The sequence below is a fragment of the Notolepis coatsorum genome, assembly GCF_963971535.1.
Source record: "Notolepis coatsorum genome assembly, chromosome: 14".
NCBI classification, from domain to species: domain Eukaryota; kingdom Metazoa; phylum Chordata; class Actinopteri; order Aulopiformes; family Paralepididae; genus Notolepis; species Notolepis coatsorum.
In genome coordinates, this window is record NC_140178.1 from 70,863,890 (window position 1) to 70,889,987 (window position 26,098).

The following is a 26,098-nucleotide window of genomic DNA, read 5'->3' on the forward strand; positions in this document are numbered from 1 at the left end:
GATGGAAAGTCATCAACATAACTTTCAGCTAAATGTTCAGCTGTAGAGCGGCCTTCACCAGGATCATCACATGGTTGATGACGTGCTTTAAGATGCTTTCGAAACCCAGAAAAAGTGCAAAAGACATGTAAACAACCAGGCTGACCACATTTAAGGCGAAGTGTCCTTCCTGAACAAAGTCCGTGGATCATCCTCAAGTGCCTCAGTGAATTGGCATTTGCCTGAGAGTTTTTGCAAATGAAACACAACATCTTATCAAAAAAACACTGGAGCATCAGAGGCCTCAAGATAAAATATCTTCTCAGTATCAAAAGTCTGTGCAGCATCAGAGGCCTCAAGATAAAATATCTTCTCAGTATCAAAAGTCTGTGCAGCATCAGAGGCCTCAACATAAAATATCTTCTCAGTATCAAAAGTCTGTGCAGCATCAGAGGCCTCAACATAAAATATCCTCCCAGTATAAAAAAGAAATCAGTGCAGCATCCGAGCCCTCATCTCTTTAACCCTGGGGTTGACATTAGTGGTAGCAGCATTGATCTTGTAAATGGCGGTTTGCAAGAAGTTGTACATATTGGCCAGATCCCGGTTGTATGAGGTACCAAAGACAAAATGAGCTTTGAAAAGCTCATCAAAAGAGGCAAGATAGTCTGGTGACTTACAAGGGATTGCATGTTTGTCAATCACAATGAAGTACTTGTGAATCACACTCCTCTGGGTCCCCACAGCAAGCAGATAGGGTTGAAGGCTCTCCGTGATGCTGTCCAAATGCCCCTGGATACTGGTCCCAGTCTGTGACAAGAGAACTTCATTAGTCTTGCTATTAAAATTAGTCACGGTTTGCAAACCGTGGTCTTTGCATGATTTCAATCATGCAGGTCTATATCAGGGACAGAACTAGGGATGCACGATAATTATCAGGCCGATATCAGCAATTATGACGTCATCCCGATAAAAGTATTGATAGCTCTGATAATAAAAAAAAAATATATTTTTTTTACTTTTTTCTTTTCATGTCAACGTTCACACGCACAATATATGCTTATTTAGGATTTGACTTGATTCAACAACAAAGCAGTCGGGGCAATGGCAAGCCAAAAACGGTCGAAAATGTGGTTATTTGAAGTTTGGATTTTTTTTCTTCTCACAACTGAGGTAGGTAGATTACATTTTTAGAGACTAAAGTACCGAAAAAGGTACCGTTGGGTACCGGTATCGATTCACGGGTACCGGTACCGTATCGGTTCAAATGTGAACAGCATCCCTACTGACAAAGCACAATACCTGTTGGTTTTTAGTTGTTCAGGGAAACACATTGTTAATGACATTGACGGATTGTGAATTTTGTGATCGACTCAAATTATATTTATTTGGAAAAATAGTCACTTTATTTGAAGAGTCAAAACTGTTCTCTTGGCTTTGTTCATATAGTAACGCTCATGTCATGATAAATCTGGTTAGGTCAAAACTACAGGAATATACATAAAAAAATAAATTATTATAATACAATAAATATATACATCGGTTATCGGTATCGACCTTGAGGAGCAGAAAGTTATTGGTATCGATATCGGGGTCAACAAATCAATATCGTGCACCCCTAGACAGAACAGTGATCCTTCTTATACTTTAATTTAACTGTAACTAGGGATGCTCGATATTGGCTTTTTTACAGATATACCGATATTGTCCAACTCTTAATTTCCAATACAGATATCAACCGATACCGATATATGCAGGGTTTCCCCCCCAAAAAACTGAATAATTTCAGGTAATTAACATTACATATGTCTTGTTGTGGAATTAACATAACATTATGCATACTTTTGACAATAAATAAAATCAGAATTTGTTCTTACTTGCCTGGGTAAATAAAGGTTAGTTATAGAAATGTAAAAAAAATAATTAATTTTTTTTTTACCGATATTTTCCTATATCACATTTGAATGCCAATATCGGCCGATAATATAGGCAACTGTAACCTTACCTTTATGAACTTCACAAGGGAGTCAATGGCTTCTCTGGCTGAGAGCTTTCCCGGTCTCTTGTTGCGTCCCTGAGGTGATGGTGGCAGGAGGTGGACAAGGAGCAAGAGGGAGGACATCTCACTGTCCCGTGTCCCATGCTAAAAATAAAAAAAATTAAATAAAAAAAACCAGAAATACATTTGACTAAAAGCTGTGTTTCCATTTGTTTAAAAAACAATTCACCCTTCCATTATTATATTCCTTTAATTCAAGCATACCATTGTTCAGTTCTATTGTGTCTGTTGTGGATTCAGCATTCTGAAGCAGGTCTTGAAGGTCGCCGGTCTGGGTGAGGCCACGGCTTTGTTCAAGGACTTTCTGCCTGCAGAAAGTAGGCCACTTCTCCAGGAACTTTGCAGAGATGTCATCACCAAACATCAGACTGAAATCCTGCTCAATCTGCAGACAAGATGGAATAAAACATGGTTGAAATTTTTTGTCATACATTGTTAAATAGTAGGGCTGACCCCTATTAATCGATTAGTCGACTAATCGGTCGAAAGGGGCCGTAGTCGACTGGCCAACCTCTTAGTCGAATATAATATTACAAAAAAAAATATATATATATATATTATAATTTTTTTCAAAAGAAAAGAGGCATAGAAGCGTGGCTAACGCTAATGGCAGGCATACCAGAGGCTAACTGCCTACGAAAACAGGCACAGAAAGAGGATTTCATCAGTGGACCAATTGTATGCTTTTGCAGAGGACAAGAAGCCTTCAGTTGACTCCTTCAGACATTAAGCACCCCCCACAGCCCAAATGGAATGATAAAAAAAATATATATATATATATACTTTTTTTTTTTTTTTTTTTAACAATCCTAGTCGACCATCCAAATCCTTAGTCAGGGACAGCCCTATTAAATAGGTTCACCCTATGACCAGGGATGTGATCTAAATTGTTTAAAAAGGTCATTTTTAATTTCAGTTAGACTTTAATGCAAGCCACATACCATTCCTGTGATGTCTAGGAATCGTGGAAAGGTGGTGAATATTTCAGAGGACTTGATTGGGTCATGCATCATTTCTTGGCGATGGGTGAAGGTCTGTTTCATCTTCTCCTTGATGATTGCTTCATCAGTTGTATGCTTCATCAGTGCACTGGCCTCACGAAACTGGGTGTCTGTGGTTAGCTGGTTTTCCTCAGAGAAGGGGGCTCTGTCGCCAGAATTTGGACCACCTGTAACAGTGTAGAAACCACACATACTGCTGCAATACTTTCCAGTGATATGCATTTACTATAATGATCCATCTTCACAGTTGCTAGATAAACAGTGGACTGGGACAATCAAAATTACATACCGATCAGTGGCTCTTCTTTTGTCCCTCTGATGCTACCTTTTGAAGTGATTTCACCCTCCATGCCAGAAACCCACTCCCATCTACTGGATTGTAATACTGCTCCTAAAACACAAGAAGTAAGAGAAAAAAAAAGTGTTATTTGGTTTAAATGGGCATGTGTAAATGTGTTTATTTCTCTCCTTAAAACTTAACACATGCCCTTCTCTGAAGAATTGCTAAAATCAAGGTCAACAGGTAGGACATCTGTGGTTCTGAAATTGTTGAGGTTAGGAGAAATGGTCAGCATACAGAAATGTTAACAAATATTTAGTTGAAATCGTACTCCGCACAGCCCTTTTAAGCAATTCCAGAGAAGTGAGGAGTAAAGGGGTTGGTGTTTTATGTACCATGCATGTGATTGGATAATGTTATGCATAATGTTGTGTTAATTCCACGACAAGAGATATGTAGCCTAATGTTAATTACCTGAAATTATTCCTTTTGGGGGGGGGGGGGGGGGGGGGGGAGAAACCCTGCATATATCGGTATCGGTTGATATCGGTATTGGAAATTAAAGAGTTGGACAATATCGGTATATCGGATATCGGTAAAAAAAAGCCAATATCGAACATCCCTAGAAATTATATAACAAGAATGACCTATAAACATAATAATTGTTAGACTAGAAGTCTTTATTTGTCATGCAGTTGGGATGGGAATCGAAAACCGGTTCCCATTGGGAACCGGTTCCTAATTGGCCGATGCCTGGAACCGTGTGGCTCCTGTGACTTTCGATTCCCTTATCGCTGCCTACAGTTGCGCAATAACGTTACGTTAGCATGTAGCCATGGCAGACTCTATTTGATTCCTTAAGGGCTCGAAATTGCCTGGGTTTTGGTAATATGTGTCACCTCACAGCGCTTTATACCAGATCTCTACATTTTCATTTTTCAGATTATTCCAGATTGCTAAAGTACAGAATCTAAGCTTTCAAATGATGTGTCATATGTTGACATCTGAGAATGTTTTGAACACGATGTGCCCAATTATAACTTCTAAAACTGGCTGTGTTCTAGATTACCAAAGAGGTGAAAAGGTGTCTCAAAGGAAGGCAACTTTTCACACTTCAGACAGTTTCAACTGGGCGTCAACAAACCCCCCTCCAGCAACGCCCCTCACCTGAATAACATTAACATAATTAAGTGCTGCTGAATCAGAGTTCTCTCTCCTCAGGACCCCTGTCTCTCCAGGACCCCCTATCTGGACTGTATAGGACTGTGAAGCTATGTACCCCCCCCCCCCATGCTGCTTTGACACCAGAATTATTGTTAAATCTATGTCACAACAAGAAAAAGCAACAAAGTCCTCACTCAGTGGCATGGGCCTAATGTTATGTAGCTCTGCAAGCTGCTTACACACTGCTTATCATATCACTCCTAGCTACACATACGCACGGTCCTCATGTCATGAGGTGATGAGCATCTTAAACTATCTGGACTCAGTGGTTAAGAGGTGATGCAGCATCTTAAACTATCTGGACTCAGTGGTTAAGAGGTGATGCAGCATCTTAAACTAGCTGGACTCAGTGGTTAAGAGGTGATGCAGCATCTTAAACTAGCTGGACTCAGTGGTTAAGAGGTGATGCAGCATCTTAAACTAGCTGGACTCAGTGGTTAAGAGGTGATGCAGCATCTTAAACTAGCTGGACTCAGTGGCTAAGCGGTGATGCAGCATCTTAAACTAGCTGGACTCAGTGGCTAAGCGGTGATGCAGCATCTTAAACTACACACACACACACAGTTCTCATATCCCTCCTAGCCACCACAACCTAATGTTATGTAGCTCTCCACCTTGCTATCTGATGCTCATCACCTCTCTTAGACACTGATGTAGCAGTACTGTCTACCTGTATGTCATGTATGTCAATGTTATGATGCATTGAAAATGGGGGACCCTGATGTAAACAAGACGAAAGTCTTTCTCAGGTCTGCATCCCCTTAACAATTGTGTGTATTGAGCTGTATTGTACTGTACCCATTCTGCAATCTGTGCTGAGATTATAAACTTGTTGTTATTACACACACACACACACACACACACACACATGGACCCTGCATCCATACACTTTCGTCTTGTTTACAGCTCTCCACCTTGCACCTTGTAACGTTAACGCAGCTGTCAACTGTACTTTACTATGGAATATACATGTATTGTTAGAAAATGTTTTGGATCTAAATCACTTGGAGTTTGAAAGTGATATCAGAAGAAACTACTCAACCTCGGCTGTCTTTAACTATGAATGAACACAACACTCTAACTCACCATGTTTAGATAATAAAGTACTCAACCTCTACTTGTCTACTGTCTGACTGAACACAACACTCTAACTTACCATGTTTAGATAATGAAGTACTCAACCTCTACTGTATTTAACTATGAGTGAACACAACACTCTAACTTACCATGTTTAGATAATGAAGTACTCAACCTCTACTGTATTTAACTATGAGTGAACACAACACTCTAACTTTTGTGTTCACTCATAGTTAAATACAGTAGAGGTTGAGTACTTTATTATCTAAAGATGGTAAGTTATAGTGTTGTGTTCACTCATAGTTAAATACAGTAGAGGTTGAGTACTTCATTATCTAAAGATGGTAAGTTAGAGTGTTGTGTTCACTCATAGTTAAATACAGTAGAGGTTGAGTACTTCATTATCTAAACATGGTAAGTTAGAGTGTTGTGTTCAGTCAGACAGTAGACAAGTAGAGGTTGAGTACTTTATTATCTAAACATGGTGAGTTAGAGTGTTGTGTTCAATCATAGTTAAAGACAGCCGAGGTTGAGTAGTTTCTTCTGATCAAACTCCAAGTGATTTAGATCCAAAAATTTTCTAACAATACATGTATATTCCATAGTAAAGTACAGTTGACAGCTGCGTTAACGTTACAATGTGTTGTGTTCACAACACTGTTTAGTCTGTGACGACGCGTCGCGATAATATACATGTATATTCCATAGTAAAGTACAGTTGACAGCTGCGTTAACGTTACAATGTGTTGTGTTCACAACACTGTTTAGTCTGTGACGACGCGTCGCGATAATATACATGTATATTCCATAGTAAAGTACAGTTGACAGGTGCGTTAACGTTACAATGCGTTGTGTTCATGTATGTCAATGTTATGATGCATTGAAAATGGGGGACCCTGATGTAAACAAGACGAACGCTAACGTTAATGTAATAAACGTGACATGGTTGGACTTGTGGTCGGCAGAAAAACTTGGTGTCGTTTTATCAAAGATGCGGAATTGTAAACATGCTACTGTAAACATAAACAAACATTCTTAAACTTACCCATGCAGACGCATCTCGACCGATCTCAGTTAATTTCGTTGAATAGCGCGGTGTTTTCACCGGTGAGCAGAGAGCCAGAGACTGAATCAACTGGTTTACCAAAGTTCATGTACTCGTTCATTAGATCCAATGCATTCATCTCTTTCTGATCCAGAGTGCTAATCCCATTGAAAGTGTAAACAGCCAGTGCGTCGCTTCAAACACTCCCCCAATGTAAATCTCTGCGGGCTGCAGGCTAGGTTTGATTCACATGCAAATACAGTAATTACGCCCCCGTTTCATTGAAATAAAGTCCGTGAACAACCTAAATTTAAACACAGGTTTGACACTATTTTAGATATTCTAACTGTTCGTTTTTATAGTAAACAAGTACTTATACATTCAATTTATAATAATGTGAAGAAAAGAAAAAAACACATAAAAAAAAAAGAGAAAACTCTAGAAGGTCTAGCCAACAAAGGGGCGGGCCGAGTTGTGGTCGCAAGCGCTGCTAGGTGACACATATGCTCCCGAAATGCTCCCGCTGTTTGGCTACTTCTATGTGCAGTGAAAACTACTTGAATGCTTTAGAACTTAGTCATTGATTTCGATCAGGGTGAGCTAAAATTAGCCGCGGAGCTAACGTGAGCTAACGCTATTTAATCAAGCTCACAAAGAGAGATAAACAGCTGACAGCGGATAGTACAGGTACAAATACAATAAAACAGCAGGTGGGGGCTGTTGTGTAAACCTTGTACTCTTTAGTTCACATATAATGAGAGACGTGAGTGCTTGTTTACAAGACTGTAAGCCAGGAAGTACAGTGGTGCAACATACAAATGTGTCCGTGTAGCAACACAAGCCAATACATAAAGGACAGGGGCCCGGGGAGGGAGCTCTCTCTCTGTGTGTGTGTGTGTGTGTGTGTGAGAGAGAGTGTGAGTGAGAGACAGAAGTCAGAGGAATAACAACCTGTTATTCAATAGATTAAATTAGTTTAAGAATAAAAAAATAAATACATTTTAAGAGAATCTCAAATACATTATTTTATTTAAGTGTAGGCTATAGTTAATGTTTTATTTTTTACAGTTTTTGTATTTTTCTGACATGGGGGCTCAACAATAAATGACAATCAGAAATGTCAAGTTGCATGTTGTTATTCTAACCAGCTTAGACCCCGACGCTCTGCATCTTCTGGCCGCCTCAGACCTACTCCTATCCGAGCTCCGGGAGGGTCATCAAAGAGAAGTCGCCTATTCTCAGTCCTTGCCCCACAATGGTGGAATGAACTACCCACCCCAGTTAGGACAGCCGAATCACGTCCAATCTTTCGCCGTCGACTAAAGACGCACTTCTTCAACCATTATCTGAATTAAAAAAAAATATCTAACCCTAACTAACCGTACTGTCATGCACTTGTCCTAATAAACTAACCTACACTGTAGCACTCAACACTTTGATGAACATTGTTGCTCAGCTGATAGAGTTGTGCCCTTCCTGATGGCTTGTCGTACAGAACTTGTAAGTCGCTTTGGATAAAAGCGTCAGCTAAATGACTAAATGTAGTTCTGTTGCATTTCCAATTTATTTATTTAAATTATAAATTGATCAGGTATCGATAAGGGAATCGATAATGGAATCGTATCGATAAAATCCTATCAATTCCCATCCCTACACGCAAGATGGGCGACCCACAGGAACACACACACACATGCACTGAGTCGCCGATGAAATGTCTCTCTGCACTTTTCCCTGATGTACTTACATATCCCAAATTGCCCTGGGGATCGGCCAGGTATGGGAATAAGGCAGTGATGCCCTTTGCGTAGTCTTCTTTAACACGCCTTGAAGGACTCGTCCTACAGTGCACACATACACAAGTATGAGATCCAAACAAAAGTATTGCTGTGCCAATGCCTTCTGCACAATCTATGTAAAGCGCTTTGGATAACCATTTATCATTTACCAATTCTGCAAAAAGGAGGATCTTAGTAAAAACCAAAAATGTGTATTGGGTGCGTAATGTTTAGATGACAACATAATTACCCATGCTCTTTTGCCATGTGCGCAACCAATATCTTCACCATGTCGCGTCTTCTGGTATCCGTTAGGGTTTTTGTCCGAGCATAATCGGCAATGATCCTCTCTCCTCCAGCTGTGTCCCTCAGAATCTTTTCAGTCATCTGTCATGGATAGACAGTCATATTTTTAAGCATTGTTCCCACAGTCCCCTAAATTTGGTGGCCAAGTATATTTAACCCTTTCACTGCCACACCGGCGCTCTGATTGGCCAGGTCATGTGACATGTGCGCCCAATAGCGTGTTTGCCCATTTCCGCGTCGAACAGCCTGCAAACTACCTGGCGTTCTATCGCCATGCTCTAAGACAAACTCTAACCTTAACCAACTTCGAAGAGTGCCCTTAACCAGTGTAGAAACTTGCCGTCCCACGATTGCCGCTCATGTCACATGACCTGGCCAATCAGAGCGCCGGAAACGCGGATGCGTTGTAAAAAGGCTACACGTGTCCTGGCTAACCTAAAATGTCACACAGGTACTGTATATTTTTGTACTTTGAAATGATCTTTGTATATATGCCCAATGTAACGTGTGGATCCTTCCTAATCTAATGTGGCCTTTTTACATTACACTTGTCACAAACATTCCTATCTAATCACACTTATATGTCTACATGATTGTTAGATTCAGTGAGGACCTCTGCAAGCAACTCCAGCCAAAGCTCCGTTCTCAGCTCTGGTGCAGACAATGAGGGGGAGTCTGATGACACCATCATTTTGCAGTCTAGTCCTGCTCCAAGAAACTGTGCTGACCTGACTCGTATCACTCTGGTAAGCTTTGCATATGACTGTTTGAAATGGAGATGGTGACTGATAAAGGGGTAGCATGGGCATTGGGGATGGCCAAGTACAATTGGGGAGAAAATGGGGGGGGGGGGGGGGGGGGGTCATGGTTTACATTTGTCATAAGTTCTATCACTTTTATCCCCCTTGCTTATTCTAGTACGTTTCATGAACAGCGCTCTCAAAAACAGCAAATAGTCTTCCTTTCCAAATCTGTGCTGAAAAAGTGCATCCTCACAGAGCAGATCCATTGCCAAACTACTTTGGCTCTTTTGGTCCCCCAGGAGCTGTTGAAGGATCTCCTTAGCAACTAGCGGGTGGATGATTCTGACTGAATCTATGTGAGTCTTGTCATCTCTAAGGTGTGTGAGGACCAGTTTAGCTGGTTCACTTAGAGCTCCCTCAAACAAACTCTTGTGAAACCTATCCATGCGGATGGTTATTGTAAGAAGAGCTTCACAATGGGATTGAGAGATGAAGGAGTTTTGAACGTATGTATTGAGCAATGCCACATAGAGAATGAGGCGAGAGACAACAGAGTCAGGATCAATGTCTTGGAACAGATGTTTCACAAATTGTTCAACATACTCCACAATCTTTTCATGGTTGAATTCATCGCTCATCAAAACAAATGTTAAGATGAATTCTGGTAGAAAAGATTCCTCAAGTGTCTGTCTTTTTCCAGCAAACTTTCTCTTCTCCTCAACAGATAGTTTGTGAGTGACAGATACATTCTGTAATGGAGATTCACTGCACCTCTTTTCTGGATTAAGGGATCGTCTGCAGCTCAACAAAATGAAACGGTGTTCCTTGGTTGATTCTTTTGCTGTTAATTGCAGTAGCTAGTTCATTCCTTAGATCATCAAGGTAATCCTTTTCAGAGTCTTCGATCAGAAGGACCACAGGAACACATCTCTGAGGATCTTTCTCTTCATACTTTCTTAGTTCAACTGCATGTTCTGTGACAAGAGCAGCTGGGTATGAGGGCCTCACAACAGCACATCTTAAATCTTTCCTGTTGTTCCACAGCACTTGCCTCGCCACCGTGCTGCCACCACTTCCCGGATGATGGTAGATGTTGATAGTGCTCACAGAATTCTGATCAGAATTCCTTTTCAATGTGTCACGGAGAAGTTTTGAAACCTCACGATAAGCATCCCTTTCAATTACCTCTCCGACATAGCCTTGCTCAGCAAGCCAGAAGTTCAACCAGGTCACCCTTCCTCCATGGTAAAACTGGCATTCAATGTTCTCTTTCTCTGCTTTGATGTAGTCCTCACTTGTTTCTTTACAATGATTAATACCCAGGATTTCCAAGGAATACATCCTTTCCTCTTCACGTCTTTCAAGAAGACATTGTCCTTTTACAAAGATGGGTAAGTGTTTGGTGTCTCGTGTGGTTACTGGTTGGATTTGCTGCAGTGTTGCGTCAACATGACTCATTTTCATTCCAACAACACTGGAACGGTTCACCATTTCTGTTGCACACGAAGCTTCAGCAAAGCTTTGCCACTTCTGGAAGTTTTCCTCAGATTCGGAGATACAAAGGATGTCTTCATGGCCTTCCATATCAGTGAAAAACTCATAAAAGGTGTGCAAGAGTGGTTTCTCGGCAGGTGACGTAAGAAGGAATATCACTTGGAATGTGCCTTTTGGCAAGATCTGTTTGCAGATCAAGGATTCCCTCAAAAGAGTCATTTTTGTCTTGATCCAAGCCATTTCATCACATGGGGTTTCATTTCCTTTGTAATCAGTCCGCCCGTTACAAAAGATCCAGCTGGTCTGCTCAAACTGATGCAAATGGCTTACAAATTCTCCAATGCTCACCTCACTGGGCATCCTGTAGCTCTGCATGAAATGCATATTTGCGGCGTGGTGTTCAATGTATTTACTGCAAAGCCCTGATAGCTTTGATTCTGGGTCAAAATCGAACACACAGAAAATGTTCATGTTGAGTAACCAGTCAATACTGCAAAGATCATCCGGTTTGAATTTGTTTGTGACAAGTATGTACCATTTCTCTTTTTCAATGAATTTCTTGCCACTAGTCACAAGCATTGTGAGTTTCCTTCCAAGGTCCTCTTGCCAGATGTCTGGTGTACCGAGAAACCGGCACTTCTCTGCTTCCTCTCTTTGAGCGTCCCTGTCTTTGACTCTGTGATAAAAATCGTTTTGTCTTTCATCACTCACTGGCTCCGTTTTTGAACCTACCCTCTGGTAAGTCGCTTTTTTCTCATATTCTATTTTGTTAGCCGATACTTTGAAGTTCGGCAGATGAACTGAATACACTCTGCCTTTAACAATACTTATTGAAGGCACAATGTCAACCTCCACTACATATCCTTTCTCTGTACTCGTTACATCCATCACCTCAATGAACCGAGGTGGTCGTATGCACTGCCGTACATGTTCACTGTCAGAGCCAGAGCAACTCCTCTCAATATGATCTAACGCATCCACATACATGTCTTTCTCTACCACAGGGATGCCAATGATCTCACTGTGTACATAGCCTGTATCCTCTCTGCTGTCCATCACACCAAAGTGTATTGTGCCATTTGATCTGATATTCATGCATCCGATGCCAAATTTAAGAACCTCCTTCGCAAATTTTGCCTGTAGCCTTGTGCGATCTAACTTGGCAGCTATGGCAAAAGATCTGTATTCATGGCAAGGACTTATCAGATCAAAGACACCAGATTCGGGTTGCAGAACACTGTGCTTAACATAAGTGAAATCAACACCCTCTTTGTCAAAAGGCCGTGGTTTGCAGTCTCTTTGTGGTCAACTGTTGGTCAGTTGGTCTCTCCCTTGAGACACATTCTGTGTCAGGAGTCTCAGGATGGCCTCTTTCTGTCTCTGGAGCAGAGTGAACTGATGTCTGCTTATTCCTCTTACATCCATTTTCACTTTTTTGGCCACTAGTGGCCTTTTCCCTTTTCTCAGTTTTGTGTTGCGATTGCACACGCTCATCTCTCTTTTTGATTAGCAATAGAGCAGGCCCCGACTTCATGCCATGTCTTTCTTCAAATAGTCCTCGGTCAGTTCAATGAGAATCCGTCCGTCTACCTCTTCCTCGTGCAATTTCTTGATGTACTGCTCCTTCACTCCAATAGTAGTCAGCCAGGAGCTCACATCTGACTCGGTCCATTGTTCTGTTGGCTGCTCAGGTTTGCCAGCTGTGCAATAAGAAGAGGCAAAACAACAGCAATGTTTTATTTAATATTAGGAGACATTAATATCACATTACAATGTTATGTCTGTAGGACTAAAAAAAAATATCTTGCAGACAGTGTAGACTAGCTGTTATCATCTAAACTACAATAATTATCACATTGCCTTTGTTACACTTACCCATTGCTGTTAATGTAGCTGCAAGTTCACCATAGACTACAAGACATCACAATCCCTCCCTGTGTATAAAGTAACGCATTATATTTAGATTATTTTCCAGAATACATAGAGGTTCACAAATAGCCTAGACCAGGGGTAGGCAACCCTAGGCACGCGTGCCCGCATAGGCACGCGGGGGCATTTTCATTGACACAGGGGGCAGATTTTTTTTTTTTATTATATATATATTTATTTTATTTTTTTACTTCGCTTTGAAATATTATGTAAGGGATAATGTATAGCTACGAGGTCATTGTCGCAAAATAATTGACCGACACGGAGTTTAAAATACCGAGCCGCTTCGGCGAGGTGTTTTAAACGTCAGTGAAGGTAAATTATTTTGCGACAATGACCGAGTATAGCTATACATTATCCCGCTTATTACATGGCTAACTTACTAACAATATACCTAATTCATTTTACATCGACTCGCAACACTGGTTCTGGCTGCGTTCTGGCTCCGCCCCCTGTCATCGCCGGCAGCAGAACACCGGCAGTGTCTAATTGCACTGAAACAGTGTGTGTCAGTGGGCTTGATTGCGAACAGCTGCGCACAGCGGTCATTATTGAAAAAACAGCGGTCATTATTGAAAAATAATGACCGCTGTCGGGGGGCTATTGACCAATCACAAGCAAGCATTTCGGCGAATGTGAAAACGCCATGTAATAAAGTGAAATATTTTGCACTGTTGTAAATAAATATGCGTGGAGAAAGGCTTAGCAAGCCTCAGCCCGCGAGCGCACACACGAAAACACACGCACTGTATACGATTGAAATTAATCATTCCAGCTATGAAAAATCGTCGACGAGATATTGTTGCGTCGATTAGTCATAAAAAAAAAAAAAAAAAAAATTATAATTTTTTATTTATTTTTTTCACTACCTATCTTTGTGAAAGTGGCTTCTCAGCTCTGGTCCAGCCAGCTGAAGACTTCTTAGCTTAACATAACAGACCGACAGTACGTTTGGGGGAACTAATGGGATAACTGGGGATGTTGTTTGGTCCTGACTCAAAGCAACTCTGAGGTCATGCTCAATGTCCAATCTGTTCCTCTGCTCAGTCTTCAGCTGGACCAGAGCTGAGAAGCCACTTTCACAAAGATAGGTAGTTAAAAAAAAATTATATCCTTTTTTTTTTTTTTTACATAATTGGTTTTCGATTAGTCGACTAATCGAAAAAAAATCGACAGATTAGTCGACTACCAAAATAGTCATTAGTTGCAGCCCTAATTCCAGCACAAATTACTTTTAATGGGTATCATAGTAGTAAGTCCTACTGTAGAACATTACATATTAGCAGGACATCTGATGACGGAGAGGGTGGAACATTGGTTCTGCTTAAATAGGTGTAAACACGGGCTGGTTCGCCAGAGAGCACCAAGGTTCAGAGGCTCAAGAACGGAGCTGGAGCTTGAACCGGAGCCCTGCCGGTGTGAAAGGGGCTTAAGTGGAGTCGCGAGAATGAGAACCATCTGGGAAGTCCAATGGGGGCTATGGCCCTATCTCAAGCCCTGCCCTCTTTTTCATGATCCTCCAATCACAACTGTTGCTTTCCTCTGACAAACTTTGTTTGGGGCGGGGTTTGAGATAGGTCAATTGCCACCATCTACTGTCGGAGAGCTACTGAAAGTTAGTTTAGCATAACATCATCATAATGCTAATATCTGTCAGAATAATTGCAATAATTATATTTTTGTCTATCGTGCAGGCCAATTCAAGCATTATATCTAATGAGCATTAGGTACTCGAGTGAAAGAGTAGTACAAAGCAGACTGGCGTGCAGGAGGTGGTTTCTATTTGACCTACCAATGGTGATGAGTGGTCAGGACTGTTGTCAGTCTCACTCCGTGCTTCCTGATCGCCTCTATAACCTGTCAATGAAGAGCAAAATGGACACCGGTCGGACCAAGGAATACATATTACATATGGAACATCCCTCTCTCACTGTAAAAAGGAGAAGCTGAGGCAGTCCAACACTAGGAAATCTACTGAACTATTTATATTACACCGGCACAAATACACACACACAACACATTGTGATGGCACATCTTCAGTTTAAGATACTTAGGTGAACATTTCAAACATTGCACTGGTTCTCCAGCTCTCCTTTTTTTTGCTTCAACCAGCAGCTCTATAGGTCAATCGGTTGGTTGGTCCACAAAAATGTCCCCACCCTCTAGTGTCCACAGGTTTCGCCCTAAGAGGCTGAAATTTGGCATGGAAGTTAAGTGTGTGTGTGTGAGAGAGAAAGAGTGCGAGTCCTCAGCCCTTGTGTCTGTGAATGTAACAAGTTCCTAACTTTTTCTTTCCCCTATTATTTCATGCACACTTTATGCATCCTTTTAAATTATTATTTTCTTTTTAAGTTATTTTGTGCATCACTCTGTTTTGAATTTGATGCAAATTTGCAATGCATGAGGGTCGTCCTTTTGTGTTAAATGGCTGATTATTAAGGGTTAAATGGGGATGAATAGTTCAAGTGTAAAGTTCAACACACTACTGTCAATCAATCCAGCAATCAGATTTATTTATATAGCACATTTAATATGACACGTGTCAACCAAAGTGCTGTACAGGGGGTACATAGATACATATGGACAACAATCACACTCCGTTTTATGGGAGGGCACACAGGCAAACACACGAAAACAGGGCATGAGTCAATGAACGGGAAAGGCTAGTAGGTAGAAGTGGGTTTTGAGCCTAGATTTGAAGGCATCTATCGAGGGGGCAAGCCTAATGGAGGTGGGGATGCTGTTCCACAGTTCAGGGGCTGCGACAGCAAAGGCACGGCCCCCCCTGAGCTTGAGGTTAGACCTCCGGACTGTCAGGAACCTCTGATCGGCTGACCTGAGGGACCTGGTGTTGGAATAATAGGGGGATAGGATAATAATAATAATAATAAAAATAATAATGCAGGACCTCTTTTAGGGGGTCTTTATTCGGCATGCAACAAACTGGACATGCAATTGGAGCGGCACACACACATGCATTGTCTTTTTCTCAGTCGCCAATGCGATTGAGTCTCTGCACTATCGCGTCGTCCTTCCCCCCATGTACAGCCGGGAGCAGATAGGGCGTCAATGTGAGCAGCGCCCCGGGGACCAATCCAAGTGCTCCTGCCCGTCTTCGTCAAGGACGCCACAGCGTTAGCGATCTGTTGTTGTGCATGTTTTTCCATTGGGTTTATCTTATCGGGGGGAACCCTTGCGAGCACGGGGAGAACATGCAAACTCCACACAGAAAGGCCTGGGAGATACCTCACCTGGGTACCTGGCATCATGGAAACCTGGTCCCCAAGCGGGAATCGAACCCTGGACCTTCTTGCTGTGAGGCGACAGTGTTAACCACTACACCACCGTGCCGGGAGGTCTGAGATGTAGGAGGGGGGGTGACCATTAAGGTTCTCCTATTTGTTTTTAAAGCCCTTAACACTTTAACGGAGCTAACCAACAACCGGACACTCAAGCAAATAACAAGGGTACATTTTGACTTCCGGTCGGGAGGGTTCCAAAATAAAAGAGTCTATAGCACTATAGCTCTTTAATTTTGAAACCCCCCGACCGGAAGTTAGCCTAATTATCTGCTTTAGTGTCCGGTTGTTGGCAGGGCTGTACGCTAAGCTTTTTCACTAGGGGCACACTTGCCCCTAAATGAGAAATTTAGGGGCAAAGAATATTTTTTAGGGGCAAATTTTTTAATAACTATTTTACCATTATAGTAGGGCTGGGCGATATGGCCTCTAAATGATATTGCGATATTTTTTGGCCATATCACGATACACAATATATATCGCAATATTTTGACATTTCCTAAAGCACTTAAAAATGCTTGATTTAACCCTTTGATGCATACAGTCACGCCAATATGATGATTATAATAAGTCCCTGCAACATATGTTTGCATTATTAAACCATGAAGATGCTTTAAAAAATTATTTAATGAAAATGTACTAAGAGTAGTCTACTGACACACTAATAAAAAAAATTATTTACATAAAAACTCTTGGGTGCCCTTTTTTTGCACAGTACTGCGTTTTCTATCCACTTTAGCCAAACACACACATATATATATATACTACTGTGAGAAAATAATAATTACACACAAAGGGATAATGGCTTATAGCAGACTTAATGATTTTAGAATATTTCAGATAATGAAATTAAATGTTTATCATCAACTATCCAGTTAGTATTTATACTGTCTGTAACGTTTGGCTACTTTAAATCATTGAATGTAGAGAGAGAGCGAGAGAGAGAGGGGGCGAGAACGCACAAGAGAGCCAGCCCCCCCCCCCCGGGTTTTGTTCTAGGTTCGCGTTTTGATCGTCTAAGCTGCCGTAGGTGATGACGTCACACTCGAATGTAAACAGGAAGAGTCTAACACGGAGATGGAAAGTCACAGTGGATGATATACAGAAACGAATAACTAATAAATATGAAGTTATGTTTAAACTTCTGTTGTCAAGCGTTGTCACTTGTCAATATAACCCACCCCCTTTCCTCACTTTACCACCGTCCCTGCTTCACTCGGGACCACCAGCTAACGTTAGCCTATAGCTCCGCCGTCCCTGCTTCACTCGGGACCACCAGCTAACGTTAGCCCATTGCTCGTGTCAATTAAATTGCATGTTATTAAATGTCCGCGCTGGTCTGTCTAATGAAATTACAACCGCAACATTATGTCGCCTGTACAGCCCTGGTTGTAGGCTAATGTTAGTGTAGTGAAATGCGAATGAAGGGGTGAAATCACTATTCGCAAGCTTGCGAGTAGATATAATTTTTCATTCGCACCGGCCAAATTAGGGGGCAATTTGCGACGATCTCGTCGCAGCGTACAGGCCTGGTTGGTTAGCTCCGTTAGCGTGCAGCATATCAACACCAGCCATGGGAATACCGTTTTCTAAATTGGGGAGGCTTTTAATCGTTAAGGTAAGAGGATTTTAAGTCATGGTATCCATAAACTTCAATCGGTTCGGATCCTTTGAATGAAATGAGAATGTAAACAAACACGCCGTCACGTTAGAAAGTAGCACTGAAATCACTGCGCCCAGAGGAGTGGTTCGGCAAAAAATAGTTCCGAGTATATTTGCTTATAAAACGTAAATGTCGAATTCAATTATTTTTTATTTCTCCAGGTGGTAAATACACAGGTCACAACATGTTTACAGGAACGTTTTGGAGTTGTATTTGGAGTGTATTTCGTGACTGTAGGGCACTGTAGGGAACTTCAGGGTACAGGTCTGCCCCACTTCCAGTGATGAAGCTAAGCTAACGGAGCGGGCGTTCCCTAAGCCTAACGCACGCACAGAGACAACAAAGGTATGTATCTTCTTGTCTAACTCCAGGGAAGATGGCAATTAAGCTAATTTCCCAAAATGTTGGCGTTTTCCTTTCAAATCTATCCTGTAGCGTACTGGAAGCCAATGATCATAATCATAGTAATCATTACTATGTAATGTTACAGTTAGTAAATTGGTATGCCCATCTGTTTTTTTTTTGTTTTTTTTTTGTTTGTTTTTTACAATGCAGTTTGCACATCTTAGTTACTTGAAGATTCTGGACAGTATTTCTCATTGTGGCAATAAATAAACATGCATTTTTTGCATAAAGCAAGCATTTGTCGACTCTCATGTTGATAAGAGAATTAAAACTTGAAAAAGATCTGTTTAAGGTAGATTTAGTTTAGAACAGATACAAAATATGCTATTAATTTGCGATTAATCACGATTAACTATGGACAATCATGCGATTAATCAGATTAAATATTTTAATAGATTGACAGCCTTAATATACACATATAAATCAATATCTTCATTTTCTGCTAATGAAGTGAAATATTTATTATAAAATGGCTAGCTCAAATCAAGCAATCTGATTGGCTCCATGGTATAATGAGCATACTCACAGCTAGGCCTGCCGCGATAAGCAATAAATCGATTAATTGCCGCGATAATTCAAATGAATGCGATGATTTTGACGGGAGCGATTAATTGCTATTTGCGCGTTTGTGAGGCGGAACCAAAACCTCTTCTCTGTGTGAGGAGGCGGGGCGCCGGGCCACTGGCATTACATGTGCTCAGACAGACAACAACAACGTGTAGCGCACGCTACAACATCTGGCTCTGGCCAACAGTAAACAAACCCGAGTGGAGATTTGGAGACTAGAAGGAAAACAATGGAATTGGTTGCAAAGCCAAATGCTACCGCCGCAGTGTGGGAACATTTTGGATTCAAAGGAAATGAGCGAGGTGAACCTTGTAACGTCAACGAGCCGGTATGTCGAATTTGTTTAAAAAAAGTAGCAACTAAACGGGCTAACACGACAAACTTGCATCTGCATCTGAAGCACAACCACCCCCTCCAGTATGCCGAGCTGGGGAAAAAAACAGCTCCCTCTTCTTCCCGACAGTCGACACTCACTGGTGCGTTTGGCCGACAAAGTAAATATAAACGGGACAGCGCAAAATGGTGCGCGCTCACGGAGAGTGTAATTAGCTTCATCGCTAAAGACATGCAGCCATTTAACACTGTGGACAAGCCGGCATTTCGACGAATGCTCCAAACGTTTGACAGCCAGTACGAACTGCCAGGGAGAACATACGTCTCACAAACAGCAATTCCACAACTTTACAACAGCGTGAAAGACGCAATATTAAAGGAGGTCAAAGACGTCTCTTTTTACTCTGCCACTACAGATATGTGGTCAAGCTCAAATATGACCCCCTACATGAGCTTGACCATTCACTACATAAGTGCTGACTGGACCCTTCACTCCAAGTGTTTAGAGACCAGATATGTCCCTGAAAACCACACTGCTGACAACCTTGGAGAAAACCTTAAGTCTGCTTTAGCAGAATGGGGACTGGATGAACACAAGCTAGCCTGCATGACTACAGACAATGGTCCTAACATTATGGCTGCAATAAGGGACCTTGGCTGGCCATGGCTCAATTGCTTTGGCCACAACCTCCACCTTGCTGTGTCCCATGGTCTGGACAGTGACAAAGATCGGACAGCACGTGCCATGGGTGTCTGCAGAAGTCTGGTCAACACATTCAACATGAGCTGGCTGAAGAGGAGAGAACTGAGGAAGGCACAGAGTGAGAATAATCTCCCCCAACACAGTCTAGTACTGGTGAGTGATGTTTAATGATAGTTTAATTTGCAACACAAAATATTTAAAGTTATTTTTATTTTACATTATATAATCTAACTTTATAGTAGCCTGTATTGTCTGTACTTTCATGAGAGTGTGTGTGTGTGTGTGTAACCAGTAGAATCGAGACCCTAGTAGTAGTCTCTTTTAAAAGTATGAACTGGCCAATATAATAAAGAAATATGAATATAGAATATAAAAATATTATAACATGTACAAATGATTAATGATAAATAATGGAAATGTAAAAGGTAGTATTTGTTTAAGAATGTTGATATAGACTAACTAATGAAAAAGAACAATATTATCTTTCCCACAGGATGTTGCCACACGATGGGGCACTAAGCAGAAGATGATAGAGAGGGTGCTGGAGCAACTCCCAGCCATAAGAAGTGTCCTGGTTCAAGACCGAAAACATGGCCACCTCAACCCAACCTGGCAGGATGTTGCTGTGTTGGAGTCCATCAACGCAGCAATGAAACCAGTGGCTGACTTGACAGACATCCTCTCAGGAGAAAAATATGTCACAGTGTCCTCAGTTAAGCCTGTGCTGGAACTGATTAAAGGTGACCTTCTCTCTCCAGGCCCCGATGACACTGCACTGACAGCCACTATCAAAGAAAACATGTGCAGGGTCCTGACTGGAAAATACAAGTCACCTGCAATCCAAGACCTGCTGAGAAAGGCCACCATCTTAGATCCAAGGTACCGTGGCAGCATGGAGGAGGCAGAGGCATTGGATGATGTCAAACTTCAACTTGTGCAAGAACTACTGGACTTAAAAGAGCCAGAAGGAAGTGGAGAAGGTACCAGAGCTGCAGCTGCTGGAGGAAATGATGAAGCTCCTGCTGCAGCCGCCAAGAAGAAGAAGCTGAGTGACCTTCTTCAAAACAGAAGAACAGGTCAGGCCCAGGCTGGAGTTCCAAAAAGAGTGCAGGCTGATGCAGAGCTGACCAAGTTTCTCCAAGAAGATGCACTTGATGCATCTTCTGATCCCTTGATGTGGTGGCGTGATAATCAAAGAAGGTATCCTTTGATGGCCAAATTAGCACAAAAATACATGTGCATTTGTGCAACAAGCACCAGCTCAGAGAGAATGTTTAGCACAGCTGGCAACATCGCTACTCCTCAGAGATCCTGCCTTAAACCACACAACGTCAACATGTTGGTGTTTCTTGCTAGAAATCTGCCAAACTGAAGTAGCTACAGATTTGCACATGGCCTGTTGATGCATCTGGCTGCTTTGATTAATATCAAGTATTTTTATGTCGTTATTCTGCACTTTTTTTTTTTTTTTACAAAGGTACTCCTACTGTAACTGGATTGGCAGTGTTGCCTGTTAAGGAATGTATGACTCTCATCTGTGCCTAATGTGTAATATTTATTTAAGTGCAAACTGTGCAATACATTTTTACAGAGACTTGATTTATTGTTTTTGGTTGTGTGTGTTTTTTTATTCGAATCAAGTGCAATGTTTGCTAACAGACTGAGAGTCCATTTTATTTATTGTTTTTGTGTTTATTACAGTGCATTTTTGTTAAGAGGCTGAGAGTCCATTTTATTTGTTTGTTGATGCATCTGTTGATGCATCTGGCTGCTTTGATTAATATCAAGTATTTTTATGTCGTTATCCTGCACCTTTTTTTTTTTTTTACAAAGGTACTCCTACTGTAACTGGATTGGCAGTGTTGCCTGTTAAGGAATGTATGACTCTCATCTGTGCCTAATGTGTAATATTTATTTAAGTGCAAACTGTGCAATACATTTTTACAGAGACTTGATTTATTGTTTTTGGTTGTGTGTGTTTTTTTATTCGAATCAAGTGCAATGTTTGCTAACAGACTGAGAGTCTATTTTATTTATTGTTTTTGTGTTTATTACAGTGCATTTTTGTTAAGAGGCTGAGAGTCCATTTTATTTGTTTGTTGATGCATCTGTTGATGCATCTGGCTGCTTTGATTAATATCAAGTATTTTTATGTCGTTATTCTGCACCTTTCTTTTTTTTTTTTACAAAGGTACTCCTACTGTAACTGGATTGGCAGTGTTGCCTGTTAAGGAATGTATGACTCTCATCTGTGCCTAATGTGTAATATTTATTTAAGTGCAAACTGTGCAATACATTTTTACAGAGACTTGATTTATTGTTTTTGGTTGTGTGTGTTTTTTTATTCAAGTGCAATGTTTGCTAACAGAGACTGAGAGTCCATTTTATTTATTGTTTTTGTGTTTATTACAGTGCATTTTTGTTAAGAGGCTGAGAGTCCATTTTATTTGTTTGTTGATGCATCTGTTGATGCATCTGGCTGCTTTGATTAATATCAAGTATTTTTATGTCGTTATCCTGCACTTTTTTTTTTTTTTTACAAAGGTACTCCTACTGTAACTGGATTGGCAGTGTTGCCTGTTAAGGAATGTATGACTCTCATCTGTGCCTAATGTGTAATATTTATTTAAGTGCAAACTGTGCAATACATTTTTACAGAGACTTGATTTATTGTTTTTGGTTGCGTGTGTTTTTTTATTCGAATCAAGTGCAATGTTTGCTAACAGACTGAGAGTCCATTTTATTTATTGTTTTTGTGTTTATTACAGTGCATTTTTGTTAAGAGGCTGAGAGTCCATTTTATTTGTTTGTTGATGCATCTGGCTGCTTTGATTAATATCAAGTATTTTTATGTCGTTATTCTGCACCTTTCTTTTTTTTTTTACAAAGGTACTCCTACTGTAACTGGATTGGCAGTGTTGCCTGTTAAGGAATGTATGACTCATCTGTGCCTAATGTGTAATATTTATTTAAGTGCAAACTGTGCAATACATTTTTACAGAGACTTGATTTATTGTTTTTGGTTGTGTGTGTTTTTTTATTCAAGTGCAATGTTTGCTAACAGAGACTGAGAGTCCATTTTATTTATTGTTTTTGTGTTTATTACAGTGCATTTTTGTTAAGAGGCTGAGAGTCCATTTTATTTGTTTTTTATTCAAGTGCAATTTTTGCCAACAGAGACGGAGTCCATTTTATATATTGTTTTTTATTACAGTGCATTTTTGTTAACAGAGGCTGAGAGTCCATTTTATATATTGTTTTTGTTTTTTATTACAGTGCATTTTTGTGAACAGAGGCTGAGAGTCCATTTTATTTATAGTTTTTGGTTGTTTTTTATTCAAGTGCAATTTTTGCCAACAGAGACAGAGTCCATTTTATATATTGTTTTTTATTACAGTGCAATGTTAAATAAAAGTTTATTGCACTTTGAAACGGTGTCCTTGCATTATTATGCTATTATCATTATATTTGTGAATTTTTTAAAAAAAATTAAGAACTTTTGGGGAAAAAAATAAAATAAAAAAATAATAAAAAAAATCTCGAACCGGTCGCAATAACATCGCTTATCGCGATATTTTCGGGGGCAATTAATCGCCCAGCAAAATGTGTTATCGTGGCAGGCCTACTCACAGCTATGATTCAAATTCCATTTTACAAGTCAGTATCATTTGTCACCTTAACCCTTTCACTGTGCAAAATGTTTCACTCACCACACTCCAAAAAAGTTGTGAAGGTCAATTGGCCCTCAAAACAGATGAATTTCTGCCGGTCAACGTGTTTAACACGTACAGCCTGCATCTGATGGCAAATAAATAATAACAGTTACTAAGATGATACATATAGGGCACAACAACTCATGCATTATGAGGAGTGTTACAATTAGAAAATATTACAAAAGCACCATACAGTAAATTTCGCTGAGTACATTTTACTCAAACTGAGTAAAACTTTACTCACGTCTTGGGCTCAAATTGACTCAGTTTGAGTAAAATTTACTCTGTGAAATTTACTGTGAGGCTATCTAGTTCCACAAGTTTCCATTATATTATACATGGAGGCAGAACACGCATACCTAACATTACGGTGATGGAGCGTCTCACAAATCTTAGCAGGAGCCCTCATTCAAGGGTACTACGACTATGCTTGCACCTCATGGTACCAAAGCACCTCAAAGGCACTAAAAAACAAATTACAAACATCTCAAAACAAGCTAGTCAGACTACTACTTGACCTGACTCCTAGAACCCACCTCACCCCTGCCCACTTTGACAACCTAGGATGGCTTAGAGTAGACGACAGAGTACAGCAACTTGCAATGGGCCTGGTCTACAAGATACACTACGCGACCAAGGTACCCATGTACATGTCAAAATACTTCCCAAAGGTCAGTGAATACCACGATCACAACACCAGAGGGAGCTCCACAAATCATGTAAAACCCAGATTCGGCTCAAACAAGGGACTAAACACGTTTCGCAATTATGCCACATCAATGTGGAACGCCCTGCCTAAAGCTGTAAAGGAATGTGAATCACTACCCACCTTCAAAAACACTCAAAAAACACCTACGTGAGACTGCAATTCGAAAATGGCCCCTACAAATGTCCTAACCTAGTTGTACAGTAAATGACCAAGTAAGGCTTTGTCAATATTCCAATGTACAGTGTAAAATGTGTGTGTGTCCCCTACCCTACCCAACCCCCCCCCCCACCTCCAATGTACAGCCCTCACCCAACCCCACCCCACCAACCTCCTCCAATGTACAGTTTCTACGCCAAATGTATATACACTCCTTTTCTGGACACTTTTGTATCACAAACAGTACTGTATTTGCAAATCTGATATGTCATAAATGTATAGATGTAGCAGTACTGTCTATCTGTATGTCATGTATGTCATATATGTTATGATGAATTGAAAATGGGGGACCCTGATGTAAACAAGACGAAAGTCTTTCTCTGGTCTGCATCCCCTTAACAATTGTATGTATTGAGATGTACTGTACTCATTCTGCAATCTGTTAATAAACTTTTCAATCAATCAATCAACGAGCGACAGTGAAAAGTGTCTGGGCGGAAACAAGCGCTAACAGTTTGGTTCCGCATTAAGACTAAAGAGTCAATCCACAATCTAGAGGCGAATTGTTGGGCATTCATTCAAATTAGTCAACCCAGTACAATGGTTCAAATAAACACTTGTTGAACCGAACAGTGCGTCAAATTAACTTGTTATGTCCATTTACCGCTAGTAAAACAGTCAACCTACAGCACATCGCGGCAAATTTACGTGACTCTATTTAGAGTAAAACACACGTTGTCTCTGCCGCCGTTTCAGCAAAGTCCGCAAACATGTAACATAATTGTTCCGTCTCCTGTACTATGTCTACTTGTCTTGTATGTTCTTAATACGTCCGTTTTTGTATGAATAGTTATATCACTACTTTTAACAACAGCCTAGGCCTACAGGTATGGTCTCAGGCCTATACAGGTATAGCCATGCAGGTGAAAATTAGCTTCTGGCTAACACTAGCTCATATACATTTTACATGAAAACCGACATGTTGATTAATGTGCACTGTCCCCGATAGCAATACTGTTGATAATTGAATACTCGTGTTGCACCGACGTACCTGTTCTTAAGTTATTGTCCATAAAACTGTAAAACATAGCGTGCCTGCAAAACGTAGCAGCTAACATGCTAACATCATCCTGCATGATAGATGGCTCTGTGGCTATAGCTGTAATGTTGCAAATTAGTTACACACATTGCTGTTTAATAAATTAACAAATAATAATAATAATCTTACCTGGTATTTGGCATCCAAGAGAAGGAAAATATCGCTGTATTGCGCTCTTGCTGAGGACTTGCCGAGAGAGAAAGATGGCGTCGGCACCTTTGGGAATTATATGGATAGTAGGCGTGACCAATGCTGTATTACTCCAATAGAAACTCTTCTGGAACTTTACTCTCACTCTATTGGCCACAGGCAATGATTATGCCCCAAATGTAGTAAATATGACTACTTGAGAGGAAAATAATAACTCCGTAATAATTACTCTGGGAAAATGACTCCCCAGTTTTTCCTGTGTAGGGAAAGTGAGGGGAAGGAGAGTAAGAGGAAGAAAGAGAGGGGAGGTAGCTTAAGTGGGTCAGAGGATGAGGGTAGAGGAAAGGATTTGACAGGTCTTTCTCTGGTCTGCATCCCCTTAACAATTG

General features: G+C 40.7%; 3 protein-coding genes and 1 long non-coding RNA gene across 4 annotated transcripts in view; 1 reads left to right on the plus strand and 3 right to left on the minus strand.

Annotated features, from left to right (window-relative positions):
- LOC311240314 lies at positions 1 to 2,342 on the minus strand. Its single transcript, XR_014620485.1, has 3 exons — positions 2,243 to 2,342; positions 1,985 to 2,122; positions 1 to 789 (listed from the first exon to the last, which is right to left on the minus strand). It is a non-coding gene; the product is annotated as an uncharacterized lncRNA (long non-coding RNA).
- A 771-nt stretch (positions 2,343 to 3,113) lies between these two features.
- On the minus strand, positions 3,114 to 25,761 carry LOC311240313 (uncharacterized protein). The gene is made up of 9 exons (XM_084328886.1): positions 25,689 to 25,761; positions 23,593 to 23,680; positions 14,705 to 14,769; positions 12,859 to 12,917; positions 12,574 to 12,683; positions 8,691 to 8,827; positions 8,410 to 8,503; positions 3,329 to 3,430; positions 3,114 to 3,206 (listed from the first exon to the last, which is right to left on the minus strand). The coding sequence occupies exons 4-8, from the start codon at positions 12,860 to 12,862 to the stop codon at positions 3,332 to 3,334; spliced, it is 444 nt and encodes a 147-aa protein (XP_084185012.1). The 5' UTR covers positions 12,863 to 12,917; positions 14,705 to 14,769; positions 23,593 to 23,680; positions 25,689 to 25,761; the 3' UTR covers positions 3,114 to 3,206; positions 3,329 to 3,331.
- LOC311239844 (sterile alpha motif domain-containing protein 9-like) lies at positions 9,609 to 11,964 on the minus strand (the record flags this gene model as incomplete). The annotated part of the gene is given in 2 exon segments (XM_084328292.1): positions 9,609 to 10,305; positions 10,307 to 11,964. Coding segments are annotated over 2 exon segments (2,262 nt in total). The 5' UTR covers positions 11,872 to 11,964.
- gaa (alpha glucosidase) overlaps positions 20,409 to 26,098 on the plus strand; it is a gene marked incomplete at both ends in the record, with an annotated part of 66,069 nt that continues 60,379 nt past the window's right edge. The window contains one exon of the mRNA XM_084329139.1: positions 20,409 to 21,082. Within this exon, the coding sequence (XP_084185265.1) occupies positions 20,409 to 21,082 (674 nt within the window). The remainder of the gene's footprint in view (positions 21,083 to 26,098) is intronic.